General features: G+C 42.5%; 3 protein-coding genes across 7 annotated transcripts in view; 1 reads left to right on the top strand and 2 right to left on the bottom strand.

The window, feature by feature from the left end:
• Positions 1–15543, top strand: part of LOC108031605 (tyrosine-protein kinase Fer) — a 34646-nt gene extending 19103 nt beyond the window's left edge. For 2 of the 5 annotated variants that reach the window (XM_050889423.1, XM_044091018.2), the window contains 11 exons: positions 8945–9041; positions 9334–9670; positions 9735–10013; positions 10100–10277; positions 10456–10656; positions 13410–13784; positions 13843–14056; positions 14202–14288; positions 14346–14474; positions 14539–14721; positions 14809–15543. In XM_050889423.1, coding sequence (XP_050745380.1) covers positions 8945–9041; positions 9334–9670; positions 9735–10013; positions 10100–10277; positions 10456–10656; positions 13410–13784; positions 13843–14056; positions 14202–14288; positions 14346–14474; positions 14539–14721; positions 14809–14960 — 2232 coding nt within the window. In that variant the 3' untranslated portion in view covers positions 14961–15543. Of the gene's footprint in view, positions 1–8944; positions 9042–9333; positions 9671–9734; positions 10014–10099; positions 10278–10455; positions 12019–12508; positions 13053–13409; positions 13785–13842; positions 14057–14201; positions 14289–14345; positions 14475–14538; positions 14722–14808 lie in introns of those variants that run through there. The other 3 variants (XM_017105186.3, XM_044091019.2, XM_044091020.2) reach the window with 3 other exon arrangements.
• LOC108031606 (L-threonine ammonia-lyase) lies at positions 15397–18172 on the bottom strand. The gene is made up of 5 exons (XM_017105187.3): positions 17871–18172; positions 17744–17814; positions 16534–16984; positions 15961–16253; positions 15397–15905 (listed from the first exon to the last, which is right to left on the bottom strand). Exons 1-5 carry the CDS (start codon positions 18108–18110, stop codon positions 15554–15556), a joined length of 1407 nt encoding a protein of 468 aa, XP_016960676.1. The 5' UTR covers positions 18111–18172; the 3' UTR covers positions 15397–15553.
• A 592-nt stretch (positions 18173–18764) lies between these two features.
• On the bottom strand, positions 18765–20556 carry LOC108031075 (phosphotriesterase-related protein). Its single transcript, XM_017104280.3, has 5 exons — positions 20408–20556; positions 19800–20312; positions 19341–19505; positions 19071–19288; positions 18765–19007 (listed from the first exon to the last, which is right to left on the bottom strand). Exons 1-5 carry the CDS (start codon positions 20424–20426, stop codon positions 18870–18872), a joined length of 1053 nt encoding a protein of 350 aa, XP_016959769.1. The 5' UTR covers positions 20427–20556; the 3' UTR covers positions 18765–18869.
• Positions 20557–21379: the final 823 nt, after the last annotated feature.

Here is a 21379-nt window from a genome sequence, read left to right as displayed (position 1 = left end):
CCGAAATACAGCCACTTCGAGAGCAATTGGGGTCATTGAAGCACACATTACAAAAATGTGCTAATTGACGAGTGTGCTAATTCACAAATTGAAAGTGCGAAAGTTACGTGAGGCCAAGTTATGATGAAACACGAGAAATGCGTCAACTCGAGTGCTCCAAATAAGTGGAACGAAAAGCGTGCAAAAATAACTTCTATGCGAAAGAAGAAAAAAGAAAGCCTAACAATAAAGGCCATTTAAAAAGGTTTAAAGATACCAAAATGCAATACATTATATATTAATATCACCCATAATTATTATTCTTTTTTAAATTTTCAAGCACTTTAAAACCAGAATCTATTTGAAAACCCTAAAAATATCTGTAACCTTATAGAGCCGCCCTCGTAATTACCCAATTCCATATTAAAACCTTTGTCTCCTGCTCTTTTGGGCCGCACCTCTTTAATTGTTTGACTTGCGATTACTCGGGTAATTAAATTCGACTTAATGGTGTCCGACAAAATGGGGAAATGAGGAGGCCAGCCCAAGAGTAACTCCGACATGACATTGAACTCCGGTGCCGCGGTACTCGAACGCTTGGGGGGCTCTTCGGGCCCACCCTGCCCGAAATTGGTCAAGGCGAGTGCTTGAACTCGACGGCGGTGGAAAAAATCGAAAGATACAAAATAGTGACAAAGTGCCACTAGAAACCGAAGGGGCCACACACACCGAGAGATTATTTATGGCCCCAGAGAGACAAAAAGCGGGCTGTGTCAATGGCCAAGACAAGGGCCACCAGTGAAGCAGGGAAACGTGCCAAAAACTGAGGCATAATAACCGTCGTATAGCCTGCTAATTTTTTGGTAAGGTCACCAGAAGAGGGGTTTTTATACCTTCAAGATCTGGAACCGGGTTTTCCATGCGCCACTTTTGTGTGCACTTGCAAAGTGATGTTGATTGTCAGCCGAACTTGTTTGGCTTGCGGATTTACCGTGCACCACATCCGCATCCGTGTCACCAGCGTCAGCGTGTCGGGACGAGCAGAAAGTGGAGCAGAAAACCTGAACAAAAACTCAACCTGGTAGTCTCATAAAAAAGAAGAAACATAACCGAACCGTACGGACGGCGAGAAAACCGAAAAGAAGTCCGGCGTGTGTGTTTATTTCTGGTTCTCGACGTGCATCTCTCGTCGCGTTTCGCATTCGCAAATGCTTAATTGAGGAGATTTGGAGTCAATTATTGCGAAAGAGAAATTCTCGAGCGCAAAACTTTCGAGCGTGAAAGTCGACTTTGTCTAATTTGCGCTGGAAAGCCGCCAAGCCGACTGTGATCCGGCAAATGATTATGATTTGCTGTGCATTTTGGCATTGCATTAACACTAATAAGAGGAAAATTGCCCGCTAAATGGGAACACGCCCACAGACCGACATGCCTTTGCACAGAAAGAATAATCATACACATATTGCGACCTTAATTAATGTCGAAAAAGATTTTAGGACTAACACAGAAATTTAAAAATCACCCTTGTATTGAAATAAAAGAAAATCGAATTCTTTAGATTCTGTGGTACTGTATTAAACTATTGTATGTGTCTGGATAAAGGGTTGCTAAGGGCCAATATATAAAATAAGAGTAACCCTAAAATCAAAAAAATGTAAAACGCGAATTCTTTAGGTGCGTGATTTATATGTGAATAAATCAACAACTTAATAAAACTCCTTTGCTAAAATAGGTAATATCAAGTTTTTTATGTTTACATTGTTCCTTTGCCCTGGTAATAAGCTTTTATATTGTTTATTACCCTCCCCATTCATTCAAAATTGATAACCACATATATTTCGTTGTGTGCACGCAATCCCAATACCAATCTTGTAATTGCCATCTAAATGAAACCAATTGCAAAAGCAAAGACAAATCAGCGTATCAATGGGGAGCTTTCGTCTGAGCGGCCGGCTCCTAATTGGCAATTTACGTAATGAGTCTCTGATTATCAGGTAATTACAGCGAGAAGTGGAGCAGTATGTAAGAAAGCCCGATGACGCTAAGGCGATAGATATAAAGGCAATTTAGGTATGGACTCAATCGAATACATTTATTTCCAACAAACCGGTTAGTGTGCACTTGCCCCGAAAAGCTTCTCGCCACGGGAAACATTTAAGAAGAATTCGTTTTAATTTGCGCATACCGTAATCACAAGATCGTCCCAAAGTTGATCGCCCTCGCTCCGGTTGGTACGAGTAAACAATAAAGGCTGGCCAAAAAATAGGCAAGGGAAGAGAACAGCTCTAACAAGGTCATAAACAATTAAAAGAAGTGACAGACTGTGTATGACAATAAATACTAGAGGCCCAAGCTCACGTACTAGAGTTCCTCCGATTTTTATCTCGTGTGTGAATTTTATTTCGCTCTGTTCGCCAGCTCCATCTGTATCTTGAAGTTTTCCACATTCGCTTTTGCCAATCTCTTTCCGCGAATTTTTAGCGGGGGAATGTGGATCCCTGGCAAATAAAGAAGAAATCGCCGCGAAGGTGGCGCTTGTTTTGTTTGAACTTTTCCATATACCTAAACTGTATTTACTATAGATGGTGATATTATGGCCATAGCCCAGTATGGTCTGTATGGTCAGTATACCAATTTGGCTAATGGTACCGGCTCAGAAGCTACGCTTATTGAATACTAATTTGTTTACTTGGTTAGTGGTTGTCCCGTGGGGAGCAGCAAGAGCGTTTCTCGAGGATCGTTCGAGTGTTAACACATGAAATCAACTGTTATTTTTCGGGGTCCCCAGAGGCCCATAAGTCCAGGTCTTAAGTCCCTTCTGTTCTTCATCTCATATTGCTCGAGTTCTAATTGGAGCTGCGGCCTAGCCAGGCGCAATAAAAATTAAGTTGCCGTCTCGAACGGAGCGCGTTAAAAAGGTTTTCTAACACGCCAACAGGCAACGGACTGTCTGCTTACCCTTTTTCCTTTTATTTTATTTTTTATTTTCTATTTGCCTGCCCGACTGGCTGGGCCTTTATCTCATTATAATCTACGCGCATGTGCGGCACATTCGTATCTTTTCAGTCAATTTCAAGTACCCTCTGCCCTCAGATGCAGGCCGAGAAGATTCGAGCCGGGCTGAACAAACAGCCAGCAGCGGCAGCTGGGCACTGAGAGAAATTTCAGGGAGATCTTGGATTGTAATTTAAAGGTTTCAATTTGAGATTAAAAAGTATAAATCATTCTGCCAGCTAAAGCAAAAGCATGTTTGGCAAAGCAATATAAAGAAAGTTAACTAAATCATCATTTTTTATGATGAGTGAATATTAACCTATCTTTTCTTAATTTTATAAATTATTAATATTTTATTATTCTTTAATATTATAAAAGAAGAAATTTTTAAAATTTAAGTTATGTTATTTCTCAAAAAATAAAATCCCATATTTAGATCTAAAAGAGCTCTACAATTAATAAAAAGCCTCTTGTAAATCTTTATTGAAATGCATTTATTTAATTGAATAATTCTGCTACAATACTATAATTAATTTTATGGGTTGTTGTCTCCCCTAAAGAATCCATGTTTTTCCCCCGGTGCACTTAAAGAAACAGGGACCGGGAATGGGGGAAGAGTCAACGGCAAACAAGCGCAGACAACGTTTGTCGGTCAAAATCAAAATCAGCCCCAGCCTTTGTTCCTTTAATTCCGAGAATCGTGGACCAGTTATGAAACAAGTCTGCAACATGCACACAAACTCAAACTCGGGGGCACCGGAGAGTTACGACGAGGCGACGGGGCAGAGAAAACAATAAAGAACCCAACCCGAGGGCTAAAAACGTATTGGGCCCGAATCTGGACTTTAGCTGGGAGCAGCTGGGGATGGGGGAATGGCTGCTGGATGGCTGGTTGGCTGGATGGATGGGGCATACGCTATATAGGATAGGGACTGGGGACTGGGTACTGGGGACCCGAGTTCGTCTCGTTAGCTGCGCCTGCGCGACGGCCGAGGAAAATACTTTATGGATCGAAGACAGAGTCGGGGCTTTTGTACCTGCCACTTGGCTCCGGGCAGCAACTGCAACTGCAACTTAATTTCTTGGTCGGCGGTGCTGTGGAGCTGCAGTGCCTCAGAGCTGCGGCGTTGCAAGTACTCCATCATGTTTGGGGGAGCAGTAAAAATAAATTAACAAAAGCCAGTCGGCCACAGCCATTCGGCCATTCACCACTTCCCGACTGGTCTAGCTGCCCAATATGAGATGTAATAACTTGGCCGGGCGGAGAAGGAGCCCAGCGGATGGCCAGATCCGTGCGAACAGAGTGCGCTCCCTTGACATCAAAAGCGCAGCTGGTCCTGCTGTGGATCAAGTTCAGGCTTTGGTTTCGTTTCGGCGATGGCAGACAATCTCGTAAATTGTGGCTAGGGTGTATGCTCTTTTCTAACTTGTCTTAGAAATTAGGGAATTGATTGGAGTCCCTAGGACAAAGCATCAAAAATTACACAACAGTTATAGACTAATTTGTAATAAAATAAATTTCAATTTTTCACTTTCTACTGCTTAGAGGAAGCAATTTAAATTAACCAAAAGCTTGCTTCGCTTTAAAATCTCAGAATTTGTAGCCTTTTATCCAAATCTCAAATAGTTGATAAAACTTTTATAAAATAAAAAAATTAAAAATCTTTATAATAGATTTTCTTTTAAAAGCAAACAAATTTTACTTTTGTAAATCTATACATAACATTCTTTCAATCCTATGGAGTATGGTATAAATACAATGTTAAAATAATCCAAACACACAGGCTTTGTGTCTGCACTACATAGAAAGTTAATTAACTAATTATTATTCGAACTGTTAAATATTTATTTTGTTAATATATATTAAAATGGGCCCTGCCTCTTTATAACTAGATCATACCTCGAGATATTACAACTTTCGTACCGATTTACTTGGCTCTTAAAATTTATGCCTGTTCCCCGGAACGATCGCTGCCGCAGGATTTGGCATGGGAGCGGTGTATCTGTGTGTATCTGCTTGTATGCAAAACAAGTTGCAAGCGACACGTAGGTGGCTTTGAATATTGAAAAGTCGTTCTGCAGCCTCTCCTGGGGCGATTGAGACCTCCCGGTTTTCGCTTTGGATCGGCCAACGGAGGTGGCAGTTCGAGGGCCCGCAAACGAAAGACTCAAGCGACGAACTCGGCGGTGGCTCGCGGCAATTGGCCAATTCGAAGACACTTTCACTGCGATCGTCGATTTTGCCATTCTATTCTTTTGTCCACTTGTTTTTTCTGCTGGTTTTTCTGCTTTTTTCTTTCTTCCGTGCGACGATGACATTCGACTGAAATAGAAAGTGCTGGCAGCGGCCACATCGTCGACAGCATTTGCAGATACAATTAAAATTCGAACCATTTCGTCATGCTTCTTTCACTTGGCACGCATGCAAATTTGTGCAAAATACATAAAGCATGGGCAGACTGCTGTCTGAATAAAACTTGGCAAATATTATTCACGAATTGGCCAACGAAAGTGAAGTTATTGCGTGGCAATTATGCGACTGATTTGTGAATTGTTTAAATAGCGAATTCAACAGAAGCCAAAACGGCCAAGCAGCGCGATTACAGTTAAGACCATCAAAACGGGTTGCTAGTTAATATATTAGCGTGTCCAGTCCATTGTTGGCCCCTCCAGAGGTTCATTGACCATTGGCAAAAAGGCACAAAGCACTCAGCACTGGCACGACAAGTCTGGGCGGCTCTATCTCTATGGGAAGTTACTCGAAATCCCAGGTTCGGGGAGGAGGAAACACTCGTGTATTGACCAACGGTCATAAATTTGCATAATTCGCCATTGCATTGGCCTAAACGCCATCCGCTTTAAACGATCTCGAATGCTACATAAAACATCATTATTATTGTCAACGCTGTCGGCACTTATGCAACATCTTGTGCGGGGCAGTTTTTACTGATTGAAAAACTCTCGGTTGCATTGATTTTCCCCGCCCCCAGCCACGGAGCCACAACAAAGGAAAATCCCAACCGCGTGTGGCATTCCCTATCGTTTTATTGTCACAGCTGCTGCCAAGCCGTTTCATATTCAAATTTGCCAGCCAAGAAAAACTCTCACGCGCCGACAAAAAGTGAAGAAAAAAACATAAATGCAGTCTAGGGTTTAGCTTTTGACTTGTTTCTCATTTTTCTTGACTCGGTTTCTTTTTATTGCATCACGATTCCGCAATACATTTGACAAATTTATTTTGATTAGGGCCAATTTCTTTGGAAGTGTAGACATGAATTGAATTTCGCTTGATTGAGTTGTGCCTTTTTATCGTTATTATTCGTATGGGTGGTGCGGTACACTGAAGGAAAACTAAATTGAAAATGTATTTAAAAAATATATAAAAATGTATTAGAAAAATATATAAATAATACACATTCACTTAATTAAGCAGAAATTATTTGTGTGTGATTTCTTCATTCAAATATTCAAATATCAAGTAGAGAATATTTTTCATTATTTTTAATACTCTTAGACTTTTAAATATATACGACATTTTCTTAATTCTTGGAAGACAAATAAAAAAAAAAAAGGTCATAATAAAAATAACCAATGACGTATTAGTCAATGATAATAAAGCGGACAAATGTTAGAATTAATCCCATTTAAATGAAGGCATTAAATATTTGACTCACAGAGAGCTTGCAGCTTATTTTATCGCAATTAGGAAAATATTATCCGAGAATTTTCCGCTTAGTTTAATCAACGAAATAAGCGTTTGCCAAAGTATACAGAAAACCGAAACGGAGGCAGAAAATCGAATCGAAATAAAACGCACACAGAAAGAATCAAGCTGATTAATGCAAAACGTGGCAGCTGGCACCACTTGTCACAGATTCCATTAGGTCATCGCCGCATTTACATATACTTTAGACTCGGTATATGGGGAATTTTTAAACTGTGCGTTGTCCCCAAGCAAACCCAGAAGAGCCGAACCACTAATGAAATCCATGGGGGGAAATTGCGTGAGAAAATCGAGAAAGTTTCGCTGGCTTAGTGCAGGTGGTGGCAGATTAGCAACTTTCCTCGTTGGCTACGCTGTTCTGGCAAAGCGAAAAAAAATGTAAAAATACAACAACAAAAAATTGGCAATCATTTGTAAACAATGTGTGAGGTGGGGTTACCGAAATACTATTGACTGTTTGGCCGCCGAGAGGTAAGAAATACGGCGCGCATGACCCACTTTCGAGCCATGTTTATTTCTTTTACTTGTGCTGTGCCTGCTGCCACTCTGTCGCTCTCTCTTTCTAAACAACTTTTTAGGCAAATTAGCAGCGGCAAAGGCATTGAAAGTTGCTTAACCACTTGCCGAAAAAAAAACAGAAACAAAAAGAACCTAACCAGAACCAGAACCTTACAGAATTGGTTATTACGTAGCCCAACAATGGCAGCAAGTTGTGTCTAGATTGCAGGCAATTTCAAGATAACTCTCGAAAACACTCTCGACAACACTTTCAATGCCAAACCGCCAAACTGGGTCAGCAATTCTTATAAATGCGTGCCATAGAATGTTTGCAATTTCTAGCGAATGTCATTTGGCAAATTCCCAAGCCCTGCCTGATCATTCAATTAGTTAATCCATCTCCACTGCTGTCTTCCGCGTTTAGTGCCAAAGTGCAAAAGTGTCTGCAATTAATATGCAACGTCAACTGTGCAGAAGCCAAGTCAACAAAAAGCGACTCACGTTAGAGGCTTAGCTTAACCATGGGCTTTTTAAAACAGTGTATAAATTATATTCAGTAATATTAATAAATTATTTTATTGTTATTTTCTCGAAATAAAACGCTGCCAATTTTAAATCACCTCGCGCTAAGCTTTTTTTTCGCTTAATATTTAACAAACTTTATAAGTTATAATTTATAACATATCTATCGAAACTACCTTATTTATGATTTTCAATCTACATTTCTTTTGTCTCTTTGTTTAAAATAATCATTGATTTATTATGAGCTATATAATGGCTTTAAAACGTTTTAAGCAAACTCAGTGATCTTACTGTTCCATCTTATTCATTTTTTCGGAATTCATTTATTTGCATACAAATGTGTTTCACGTTTTAATTGAATTAGTACATTGACTTTAATATCCGGATTTTGAAACAAAAAAATATATATTATAAAAAATCAAAAAAAAAATGTACAAAAATGTTTGTTATATAACTAAATATTTATAACAAAATATATTATGAGGTAATAATAGGAACCAAATGAATATTTTAGAGTACATTTATGGCTTTTTCGATTCGGGCTTAAAACAGACAATTATTATTAAAGTAGGCACTTGAATAGCTGCCACACCCACTGTGCCCGCATCAGCTGCATTTTGTCTATGCAACCTTAACTCAGCAACTTTGCAGCTGTCGGGCTAACTGCACATGGCTGCCATTAGGCTGTGGCTTTGGCTTCAGCCGTAGATTCAGTCGATCCTCGGCTACAAAGTCGTTGTTGATTTTGTTGACACTGCTAACGGATGCTGGGATGTTGGCTCAGCTGCATAATGCAATCCTTTTGCCCAGTCACTTATCAGTCATTTGTGGAGCCGCCGTTTTTTTATATTTCTTACTTGCCTTGCGGTCGAACGTGTACCTTGCATAATGGACAAACGTGAGAAAATGTTTTGCAAAGAAAGTGTGAGAGATATTGGGTTTGCTCAATGGAGCAGATAGGTGTCGGTGGACTCGAGTGCGGGGCACCAAAGTGGGTTTCATTATGCGATTTATCGCATGTGGAGCACTGTGCGCGACAAAAGACAAACACGTACTGACGCCGGCGATAATCATGATGTAATGAGCCCAGGCCCAGTTTATTTTTTTCTTTTTCTTTATTTGTATTTTTGGGAAAGTGCCCCAGACTGCCCATGGCAGGGGCACACGTGTGCTGACCGCATCGAAACCCCAGACTAAGCCCCAACCCGCTTCCTCTTGTCATTCCAGCTCACCGACGAGGTGGTGCGCAAGAAAGCCGAATACCAAAAACATTTGGAGGGCTACAAGGCGCTGCGCACGCGCTTCGAGGAGCACTACATAAAAGGTGAGTGAGAGGTCCTTGGTATCGGTTTCCCAAATGGAAATCCAAGGGCACGCACTATAGAAAATTTTTAAAAAATATTATAGTTTATGTTTCAAACATTTTAAAATTTTAATTCAAGATTTCAAATTTATTTAATTATCTCGCAAATTATCTGTAAAAGTAAACATGAATAGTTGTAAAACACAATTTATTTTTTTAATTATTTAATTTTGAAATTCCACTCTTAGTTTCTGAGTATCTGAGTTACCAACCAATTTTTCCGAGTGCTTAACTGATTTTTCTTAAATTTCAGCACCCAGTCGCAGTGGCCGCAAGCTGGACGATGTGCGTGACAAGTACCAGAAGGCCTGCCGCAAATTGCACCTCACACACAACGAGTACGTGCTGTCCATCACGGAAGCCATCGAAGTGGAGAAGGACTTTCGCACCGTTCTGCTGCCGGGACTGCTGGAGCACCAGCAGTCCGTCCAGGAGAGCTTCATCCTGCTGTGGCGCAACATCCTGCAGGAGGCGGCCCAGTATGGCGATCTCACGGCCGACAAGTACAAGGAGATCCAGAAGCGCATCGACACTGTGATAGGGGCCATCAATCCGACCGAGGAGTACGGCGAGTTCACCGAGAAACACAAGTGGGTGGTCTTGAGTACTCATAAAGATAACCAAGCTGATCTTCTATCTATACTTTATCCCCAGAACCTCCCCCACAACCCCGCTGCTCTTCCAGTTCGACGAGACGCTCATCGAAGATATACCCGGCAAACTGCAGTCCAGCACCTTGACGGTGGACAACCTCACGGTGGACTGGCTGAGGAACCGTCTGCAGGAACTGGAGGGAGCCGTCAAGGATTGCCAGGAGAAGCAGCTGAAGATGATCGAGCATGTGAACGGTGGCTCCCCGGTGGCCAATGGCAGCATTATATCCAACGGCAGCAACACTTCCAATGGCATTCAGTCAAATAAGGATAGTCTGTGGTGAGGGCACACTGTTTGTGTGGCGGCAGAGGGTGATTTGTATAAACTCAATTTTAATATTTATGTTTATGATTTCCATGGCTCAGCCGCCAGTCGAAGGACCTGAATGCATTGCGCTGCCAGGAGAAGCAGAAGCAGAAGCTGGTGGACATGATCAAGTGCGCCCTGAACGAGGTGGGATGCGAGGAGCTGCCCTCCGGCTGCGACGATCACCTGACGCTGGAGCAGAACTTCATCGAGAATGGCTATAACAACGAACAGCAGGTGGGTTTTGAGTTTTTCGTAACCTAATCCCTAGTGGTTTTGGCTAATCCTAAGACGTAGGCGGTCATGGTCTAACTAATGAATGTATGATGAAACCATTTCTTTCTCTCTGGATGCTGCCCTCTATCCATCTCACAATAAACCCATGAAACACACCCGAAACCTAACCCATTGGCAGAGGTCAAACTCCACCAGTTCACCAGGTCTGGGCATTATGAACGAGCTGATGCGACGAGGCGGGGTGCTGACCCTCTTGCGCGGCAGGGGCCGCCACTTCAAGCGCAAGAGTACGCCCCAGCCGACGACGCCCATGACGAGGTCGCGGCAGGGACGCTTCAACAAGATGCAGCCGCGATCCCAGAGCCTGGGATCCTTGTCGGTAATTACTGATGGGATGGGGCCAAGTCCTGCACGTTACGAGCCCATTACTAACCATCGTTTGCGCCAGGCGGCCAGTGTTCATTATTTGGGCGAGGAGATCGCCTCCAGTGCCTCTATTAATCCGCCCCAGTTGCCCCGCCTGCGGCGCACCCAGTGTTCCATGTTGTGTTTGGGCGAGGACGAGGAGGAGCCTGTGGCTATCCTCGCCTCCTCGCCCGCCCCGCTCGCCCAGCTAACCGCTGCTGTCCTTACTAACACCAATAACAACCATATCTATGCGGATCTGGAGCTGGACAGGAAGAGGGAGGCCTCACCAAGTCCCGAAAGCGACACGGAAGGCGAATCCTTAGCCAAAAAAGATCAAATACAAATAGAAATAAACCAGACGGCACCTCAGAACTCCATTGATGCCCATCTGGACAGGATCGATGAGATTAACCGAGTGCTAGATGATCGTCTGAAGCGCCAAATGCAACCCAGCGATGATGTAAATGCCATCGAAAGTGCTGAGAGTGAGAATCATATACAAACTAGGCAGCTGGCCAAGGATCCAGATAGCCAAACGAAACGCAGTTCCAGTTCCAGTTCGGAGTGCCGGTCCTCCAAGGATGCGAGTCACTCCAAGAAACGTTCACTATCCTTCACACAGAAATCCATTAGCAACATATTCAGCAATCTCAAGGAGTTCTCCAAGAGTCCGCTCGTTAGGATGGGCAAGAGTCACACCCTCAGCGAGGAGCAGGATGCGGAACGCAGCCAAACGAATCCGCAGCATTCCAGCAGCAGTGATTGCCCCACAAACAGTAGCAGTTCCAGCAGCAATAATAACACCCATAATAACAACAATAATAACAATCACAGTGCCTCACAGTCGACGATCATAACGAGCACGATCACCACCACCATAACGACTACAACGACCACGACGCCGTCCAAGGAAAACTCAAGACTGAAATTCAAGGTGCCCAAGATCCAGAAGAAATCGAAGGCCATCCGCAATACATTCCGCTCCAAGTTGCTAAATTTCCAGCTGAAGCACTCGAAGCCCTGCAAGCAGTGCACCAAACGGCGACGCATCCATCCCAGCAAGAGTGTCTTTGATTTTGCCCGGGAATTCGAGGTGGATCAACCGGCGGGCTCTGTGGCGGAAGAGCAGTTCTGCAGTTGTCCACCAACGGGTCAAAAAACCGCAAAGCCATCCGTCCAAATAGCCGGCCAAAAGGATAGACCCTTTGATTCCAGTTCCGGGGACTTGGAGGAGAACCAGGAGGAGCGGGAAAACCAGGAGGATGACGAGGACAGTGACGACGTGCTCAGCATGAAGGATCACTGCTACTGTGTGCCCAGTCTGGCGGCCAGTGTGAGTTCCCCGTATCCGCATCCGTATCCGTATCCGAGAAAACCGCACCCACCGCATCGAGAGTATCTAAGCCAACTGGGCGCCACAAGACGCCACCTCACCGAATCGAAAAACCGCATCGCCTTGCTTGCCCCTTCAATTTGCATGTTTGATGGATTGTGCATGTTTCGCTCAATGTATTGAAAGCATGTGGGGGAAAGAGCTTTTTATAGAGCGGGTGCCAGAAATAAAACACAGGGTGACCTTAGTCAAGACTTATAAGTGGGGTTGATGACTAGTCGGTCTATATCTCGTTCAGCCTACTACTTTTTAACCTCTTAAGAACTGCTTCTAACAGTTTTGACTAAACTAAAATATATATTTTTTATGCGTGATTGCTATCAGCTTTAGAACACTATTTTTTCCAAATATTTAATAAAATCTTATAGAGTGAATACAAAATATATAAAAAATAATGAAAAATTCTAAAAACACTAAATATAAAATCAGAATTATACATTATACTCTAGGGCCCCTATAGAGTATTGCCTTTTTTCGAAATTTCAAAAGAGTTCTTATAGAGTGTATTAAAAACGCAGACAGATTCCGAATTTCACCCTTTCTATTGCTAAAATTACTTGTGCGTGCCAACGCGAAAGAGCGAAAGTGACCGAGAGGCAAGTTCAGACGAGAGTATAAGGCGATTATATCTTTAGTTCTCACCGATCGGACGAGCGGTTTGGATGCCGACCAGCAGTCGCCACTAATCTAGTCCATTGAAATGTTTGGCGTCCGTTGTTTGGCCAGTGAAAAGTTGGAGATCCATCACATTTGTATCCGACAGAACGCGTGACTTTTACGGTTTCTGTATCTTCCGTGAGACAATTGCGCAAGTTGAAGTAGTTTTTGGGGCATCTGGTAGTTCCATGATGAGCAGTTCCGGACAGACCAGCAGCTACGCCGGAGCCGAAAATGGGGGAATTTTCGAGACAATTGTCTTCACGGGGCGTCCAGTACCGCCTGCTCGGAAAAAGCGACCGAAATCCAAAGTATTTGTGAGTCACTCGCCGGGGGCAACCTTGAACGTAGATCCATGTTTTCCCCTTGTGTCGTCTAGTAACAATATATGTATTTCTGATTTAATATGCCTTTTTTGCTTACAGTATTTAAAATATAATTAATTTGTACAAGTATGTGTTGTATCTTGTGTATAAGTATCTTGGAGCTACTGCAATTTCGTCAGAGCCAATTGCACCCACGCATTTCCGTTCCCCGTTTGGAAATGTTGAAATGGCGTGCTAACCGATTCTATTTTATTTTCCCTCATTTATTTGTCGTTTTCTGCATGCTTTCACTAATCTTCTGGCCAAGACGGGGGTCTATAGACTGTGCTAATTATCCGGATCTTGCAGATATCGCTCTCCACCAATCGTCCGCTTTACGAGGAGGAATGGTTCCACGGGGTGCTGCCGCGCGAAGAGGTGGTCAGACTTCTGAACAACGACGGGGACTTCCTGGTCCGCGAAACGATTCGGAACGAGGAGAGCCAGATTGTGCTGAGTGTGTGCTGGAATGGCCACAAGCACTTCATTGTCCAGACCACCGGAGAGGGCAACTTCCGGTTCGAGGGCCCGCCCTTTGCCAGCATTCAGGAACTGATCATGCACCAGTATCACTCCGAGCTGCCGGTCACAGTGAAATCCGGTTCGATACTCAGGAGACCCATTTGCCGGGAGCGCTGGGAGCTGAGCAACGATGATGTGGTGCTTCTGGAGAGGATTGGAAGGGTAAGCTGACCAACTGTTACCCATGCGTTCGATACTTATTTAATGTTCTAATTTCAAGGGCAACTTTGGAGATGTCTACAAGGCCAAGCTAAAGTCCACCAAACTCGATGTAGCCGTCAAGACCTGCCGCATGACCCTGCCCGACGAACAAAAGCGTAAATTCCTCCAGGAGGGCCGCATCCTTAAGCAATATGATCACCCCAATATCGTTAAATTGATTGGCATTTGTGTGCAGAAGCAGCCCATTATGATTGTCATGGAACTGGTGCTGGGTAAGTTAAAAAACCTAGTATTCCTAAAATGGAATCTTAGGTAATTTTCTAGAACTTTTAATGATTTATCAGAACAAATTATTTTTATTATAGAAATTATTTTATTTTACATCTTTGGAATACCAATTTAATCTAATAATTTCAGGTGGCTCCCTGCTAACTTACTTGCGTAAGAACTCCAATGGTCTCTCCAATCGGCAACAAATGGGAATGTGCAGAGATGCGGCAGCAGGTGAGGAATATAAAACACTATTTATAATATTAAACTAAACATATTTTCTCATTTAAGGCATGCGATATCTGGAGTCCAAGAACTGCATTCATCGTGATCTGGCGGCTCGTAATTGTCTAGTTGACCTAGAGCACAGTGTAAAGATCTCCGACTTCGGAATGTCACGCGAGGAAGAAGAGTATATAGGTATGATCAATTACTTAAAACCAAAAAAAAAACCTTAAAATTAATATAAGCTTTACTTTTTTAGTTTCCGATGGTATGAAGCAAATACCTGTAAAGTGGACAGCTCCCGAAGCCCTGAATTTTGGAAAGTACACCTCTTTGTGCGATGTCTGGTCCTATGGCATACTGATGTGGGAGATCTTCTCCAAGGGGGACACACCCTACTCGGGCATGAGCAATTCAAGAGCCAGGGAGCGCATCGATACGGGTAAATATTACTACCTTTAAGTGTACCATCATTGATAAGAAACTGTGTTAAATGTTGTACTTATACATCTCTTCCTCTGATCCCCAGGCTACCGAATGCCAACTCCAGAGAACACGCCCGCGGAGATGTACCGACTGATGCTCAAGTGCTGGGCAGCCGACGCCGAGTCCCGGCCGCATTTCGATGAGATCTACAATGTGGTCGACGCACTGATCCTGCGCCTGGACAACAGCCACTGAGAGCGGCTGCATCCGGAACACTTAGCATACTCAACGTAGTTTTAGTCAGCGCTTTTAAAGTACGTTTCGTCCGAGGACCGAACAACGAGTTGCCTGTATTTATGAGATAGCATATACTATACATTTTACCACATAAACCATATTTATATAGAGACCATATATATTTTCTAGCCATGTAAATGTAAATTTCACTAAATGTACTGTGTGTGTTTGTTTGACTGAGCATAATGAATCCTTAATGTGCCAAAAACCGCAAAAAGATCTTTAAAAAACATAAAAAACAAAAAAAATGATTGTGTGTCTGCTTGAAGAACTGCTCCGTAACCTAAGCTCATGAATTTATATATGTTTAGTTGTTTGTGTTTTAGTTCTTAAACGGAGAATCATAATTTGTGAATTATGCAATCCCTACGTTTGTCAATTTGTTTCTAGACTCTGTATTTTATGTATATTTATTTACACCTAATTTACATTTCTACTTCGACTACGATTATGTTAACTCTTATACAACTAAGCTCTAAGTTAAAGCTTTAAGTTTTGCTGCGCTGCTGAAGTGAATAAATCATATGTGTACCATACAAAACGGGGGTCTCCTACGAATCTGAATCATTTGTGATGGCCAGCGGGACATCGGAGAACTGAACCTTGGAGTAGAACTTCTTGAGCTCGTTCTTCAGCTCCAGACTGTGGCTCCAGTCCACGGTCTCGCACACGACCTTTACCTCCACGGTGTACACATCCCTCAGCCAGGCTCTCTCGTGCATAATATCCTTGATGGAAACTCCCACTCGGACCAGCAGGGCGCACAGGTCATTGATTCCGCCGGGACGATCGCTGACCTCCACATTGAACTTCACCAGGCGACCCTCGGCGGCCAGACCCCGCTCCAAACAACGTCCAAACACGGTGGTGTCTATGTTTCCGCCACACAGCAGCACCACAACCCTAGAAAACGAAGAATTTTAATTTTTAATAGTGATTTTTGAAGATTTACCCTTACTTCTTTCCCTTGAGCTCTGGGAGTTTACCCGCCAAAATGGCAGCCAGACCTGCTCCACCAGCTCCTTCGACGACGCACTTCTCCTCCTCCACCAACCGGAGGATCGCCACTGCAATCCACTCCTCCTTGACCACCACCATGCGATCTATCAGGGGTAAGGCTGTGGCATAGGCATTGTAGCCCACTTTGGGAACGGCCAGGCCGTCGGCCAGGGTGTTCTTGATGGGCGTGTGGATGGGTCCGTTGTTGGCCATGGCCCTCGTGAAGCTGGCACATTTCTCAGACTCCACACCCTGTCATAGAAATATAAAGAAAGGATTAACTAAAATAAAAATGTGTACTAATAACTTAGCTTGGACAAGTTAATGCTCAACTAGGATTGATTTCTGAATGTCATGTTGGCTTTTGTCCGTTTTTTAATGAGAAAATGAATTCGTCTCTCCCAATAATTTAACTTCATAATATCCTTTTCTATCTGATAACAAACTAAAATCTTAGAAGCGACGCAGAAAGTTTAACCTCTTTTATATACTATTTTTTTTTAATAAAATGTAATTTCCAGCTTATACTCACAATGATCTTGGTCTTGGGCGACAAAGCCTTCACAGCCGTGGCGATTCCAGCAATCAATCCGCCACCTCCCACCGGAACTATCACTGCATCCGGTTCCGGCACCTGTTCGAGTATCTCCAGCCCAATGGTTCCCTGGCCCGCCATGATGTGCGGATGATCGTAGCCATTCACGTACAGCAGACCCTCCTCCTTGGACATTCGCATGGCCAGGGACTTGGCCTCACCCATGTCGTTGCCATCGACAATGACGCGCGCCTTGTAGTTGCGGCACTTCTGGATCTTCATAATGGTAGCCGCCTTGGGCATCACCACGGTCACCGGGATATTGAGCTTCATGCCGTGGTACGATAGTGCCTGGGCGTGATTTCCCAAGGAGGCGCTGATCACACCGGTTCGCTTCTGCTCGTCCGTCAGAGATAGCAACGCATAGCGCGCGCCACGCTCCTTGAAGCTGTCAAAATTGTGATGTGGGTATATCAGTCACATGCCGTTCACGAAATCAAAAATCAATTAGCAACAGCTATTAATTTGAGCCTATCGAACCTTATCTGCCAAATAAAGCCTATCTTATCGGATCTACGAATTTTATGTGTAGCCAAATTTATCACCGAAATTTTGTCGTAATAATAGAAGTGCGTTGTACTCAATTAAACGGCGATGCCCAAAATGGGCTTAAGTGTCAACAAACAAAAATATTCGCAGTCGAAATTCCGTAACTTAACTTAAATACATTTTCATCCTTTTTTTTAAATAGAAACAGCTTCTTATCAATATAAGGAACATGACACTCCCAGACAATATTTATAATATACGCATTGATTAAAGGTCATTTTAATATAAACAATAAAAATTCCTAACTGATAATGCACTTTGGACCTATATTAGCTATTAAGAAATAGATGAGTAAGTCAAGCAATATACAAAACGTATTTAATACACATTTAATGCATGCAAAACGTATTAAGAAATGAGAATAGCTCGTAATCAAAATTCACTTTGGTGTATTCATATACTTAAAAAATTAAAAATTCATTTATTTAAATGATAAATTTATAACAAATTATTACTCAATTTAAAGTTACATGTTGCTTTCATCTTGCTCGAATGCTTTTAATATACTGACATATTCTTAAATTTTATTAATATCACACTATTTAATATTTCACTCTAATTTTAAAATAAGGTTTCATGTAAACTGATTTTCACTCACCTGCCTGTGTACTGCAGGAAATCTTTTTTCAAATACAACTCCATGCCATAAAGATCCGACGAAGTGGATTTCTGCAAGAAACTCTCCCTATAGGATCCACCGAAACTTGAGATATAGTACTATCTACCGGACAAGGAGTGCGTTCTACACCACCACGGATGAGGAAGGCAGCCGATGTGACATCGTGAAAGGAAATGCGCTGCGGCTGCTCCGGGTTACAGAAGGGATCGACGATTTCCTCAACGCCACCGGAAACATGCCTGGGTCTCTTGAGAGCCTCCATCTTTCCATTAACAGCGGTGCCATTCGCTTTGATGGCCAAACCACTCGGCTCCTTGGTCGTTTCCGTCTTCACTGCCTGCGACATTGCACCTTAAAATCACTCTAGGACCTCCGGCGATAACTGCTCGCTGAATACTGATGAACGCGACACTAATCGGAACTGATATATATGGGCGAGTGGATGAGGAGACTCTATATTGGGTCGTAAATACGGCACCTTTGCGATTCAATTGCCGGCTGGTCACTTTATGGGGCCTGGCCTGACGACGAACTGATAAGAGCTGCTCTGCCAGCCGCCAACGGAACAATAACAACGATAACGTTCCGATGTACTTGTTTTCCCTTTTTGGCAACATCATCGGAACTGATATTTCCATCTCGATAGGAAAACAAGTCTTTAGAATGTAGTGTTTTGGTATCAAATGCGGGTCAAAAGCGATAAGAAAGTAGCCGATCTTATCTCAACCCATAGTGGAAATATTTTAAAATATGGAAATATTTCTGGAACTTGATACCAAAAAACGATACTTGATAACCTGAGTACTTTTTATTCGAAGTCTTTTGTTATACACCTTTAAGAACATTTTTTTTATTTATAAAGCAAAACTATAGATCATTGGATTCCGTTCTGGCCCAATATTTCTTTCCAAATTTAGCAATTGCATGTTTCTAAACAAAAGTCATACGAGCCCCCAATTTCTTCTTTTTGGGGGGTCACAATAAAAACCAAGTGATAAGCTAGCTTTCATAAGACACGCCCATTTATTACTCCCAAAAAAACCAAGATTATCTTATCAGCTGGGAAATAAAATGATAAGAGATGCTACCAAAATAACAACATGGCTTAGGGGTCAAAGGCCAACCAGTTGGCCGGATTGGTGACTGTCATTTGCTCAACTTGCTCCAAGGTAACGCCGCGGCCGAACATTCTGGGCAGGATGTTGGTGTGGATGTGATGGTAGCCATGACCGCCATAGGAAGTCTAAAAATATAGAAATTCATATAAAAGAGATTTACAATCGATTTTCAACCGATTTTAGCCAACCAGTCGGTGTTTGGTGTGGATGTCGTGGGACATTAGCAGCTTGTCCACCAGACCCTCATTGATGAGCTTTATCAGGTTGTCGATTCGCTGGCCATCGGAGATCATGTCCACGCTGGTGTTGAGCTGATAGAAGGAGCACTCGGTGCCAAAGAGATCGTACTGGATGTAGCAGCCCAGCTTGGCAAACTCCAGCAGCTCATCGATGTCGAAAATTGTGCCTTATGAAGGATGAAATTTAGCAAGGGTATCTAGCAGGACCATTAAACTCACGATCCAAATGGGACATCACACACTTGTCGGCCCGTCCGCCCGCCTCCAAGTAAAGGCGCATGATCTCAAATGGAGCTTTGGTCACCCGATGAGGATGCATGGAAACACCGCAGCCAAGGACTTCCTGGATCTCACCAGCCGCCTTGATGGAGTTCTTTTCGAAATCTGGAACATTTTAAGATCATCAGATGATTTTAAATAAATGTTTCTTTTAAAAAGGGTTAGCTATCATAATAATGAGATATTGATATTTATGTTATTGAAGATATATAATTTTAAGATAACCATTACATTTTAAATACATATTTAAATCAAGAAAAGGTTAGGTTATAGTAAAATGTTATATATTCAAGGAAATGAAAATATAATATTTCATATCATATATATATATATATATATATATATATATATATATATATATATTTCATTTTAAATTATAATAAATTATATATGACCTACCATGAATGGGATACACGCTGGCCACCTCGCCAATGAAACCACACTTGACCATCTTCCCGTTGACCTCCAGTCCCGTGATGATATCCTTCGAGTACAGGTCACTCATTTGCTCGACGGTCAGGCTGGCGTGACTGGCATCCTGCATGGCATGGATGTAGTGACCTGTGCCCGCTATGAAGTGAACACCCGTGCTCTTGGCCAGCTCCACAATGAACTCCAGGTTGCGCTTGAGGCCATAGCTGCTGTTCTCCACAATGCTGCCACCACCGTGCTTCTTGTAGAGCAGCACATCCTTCTTGGCCGCCTCCAGGGCCTCGCCATCGTAGAATCGCACATTCTCCTTGCTGGAATACGGGTAGAGTCGTACGTATCCCAGGGTGGACATGCTGATCTTGGCCTTCAGCTCGCTCTCAAAGTCCGGCGGCGGTGGGCGGTAGAAGTGCTCGAAATCGAGAGCCACATGCTCGTGGGTCAGAGTTCGGCCCAGGAGGTTGGGGGTAATGGTGCCCAGAACTGGATGCAAAACGAGCAGCGGAAAATTTCACTGTCTGATGAGCTGAGATAAGCCCTAATCTCGCCCGTACTCCCACATACCCATACCAACTCACCGGTCTGTACGGTTGACATTTTTACAGCCTTCAATGTGGGTCACACTCAGGTTTTTTTTCTCTTCTGGTTTTAAAAGTATTTTTAGACTCGTCGCCGACCGAACGCTGCGAAAGCCCGTGGAGAACTGATCTTGGGAGTCGGTTCGCAGTGGAGTTCCCTAAGCACAGATATAGGTTTTTTACAGTCGCCTAGCAAACGTTCTATTGCGCACAATCAGTGATTGCAATGGACACAATTGTTAAAACCTTTTATTAGCTCTGATTAAACAGCATTTAAATCTCTTTTTAAGTGCTAAGTGAAAGCAGGTGATGCTACATGCAATCAAACAAAATTGTTTTGATATTATACGCAAAAAGAGAAATTGTTCCATTAGATATTCGTGGCCCATTAAAATATTGACAGGTTCCTAAAAACCCTTGGAATGTTTTAATAAAAACTCACTTGATTTATATTTCTCAGAATAATTCTCTTTATTAGTTCCATTTCTTTCCGTGTTTTGTATTTTCCTTTTAATTTTACTTAGGTTTACGTTTATCAGTTTTAGCGATTTCTCATTTATACTTAAGATATATGTTTCTGTAATCCATACGACATTGCTGCTTCTTTTCATTCATTTAACTGTTATATCTCGTATATATATATATATTTTCCTTTCGATTTGCCTTAGAACTAAGCACTCATTATTATACCATTCGCGAAGAATCTGTCAGATATTGTAATTGTTGCTCTTCTTTCTCTTTGTCTGGTTGGGCTTTCAATTTAGCAGCTTAGTTTATCGACTGATAAAAACCTTTTTGTTGTCTCATTTGAATTGATTAACTGTGTTATTTTGTTTAAAAATTATCATAACGAAATAAGCACACAAAAATGTATTATTATTTACTTGCTGAGTTTAGGTAGTTACTGAGTTTTACTTTTGAACACTTGCTGTGACTTTAGTTAGGTTAATAACTATTGCATGAAGAGCGAAC

The sequence above is a fragment of the Drosophila biarmipes genome, chromosome 3R (genome assembly GCF_025231255.1).
Source record: "Drosophila biarmipes strain raj3 chromosome 3R, RU_DBia_V1.1, whole genome shotgun sequence".
Taxonomy (NCBI): Eukaryota; Metazoa; Arthropoda; class Insecta; order Diptera; family Drosophilidae; genus Drosophila; species Drosophila biarmipes.
The sequence above is the reverse complement of the archived record's forward strand: the minus strand, read 5'-3'. Positions and strand labels throughout refer to the sequence as shown.

What these genes read in the sequence shown, in the direction of transcription:
- LOC108031606 (XM_017105187.3), bottom strand. Translation starts at nt 18,110, where the DNA reads ATGTCGCAGGCAGTGAAGACGGAAACGACCAAGGAGCCGAGTGGTTTG. An exon ending in TTCCTGCAGTACACAGGCAG is followed by an intron (nt 16,985 to 17,743) that starts GTGAGTGAAAAT and finishes CAATTTTGACAG; the next exon opens with CTTCAAGGAGCGTGGCGCGC. An exon ending in CCAGAGCTCAAGGGAAAGAA is followed by an intron (nt 15,906 to 15,960) that starts GTAAGGGTAAAT and finishes TTCGTTTTCTAG; the next exon opens with GGTTGTGGTGCTGCTGTGTG.
- LOC108031075 (XM_017104280.3), bottom strand. An exon ending in CAGCGTGTATCCCATTCATG is followed by an intron (nt 19,506 to 19,799) that starts GTAGGTCATATA and finishes AAAATGTTCCAG; the next exon opens with ATTTCGAAAAGAACTCCATC. An exon ending in TGTGATGTCCCATTTGGATC is followed by an intron (nt 19,289 to 19,340) that starts GTGAGTTTAATG and finishes ATCCTTCATAAG; the next exon opens with GCACAATTTTCGACATCGAT.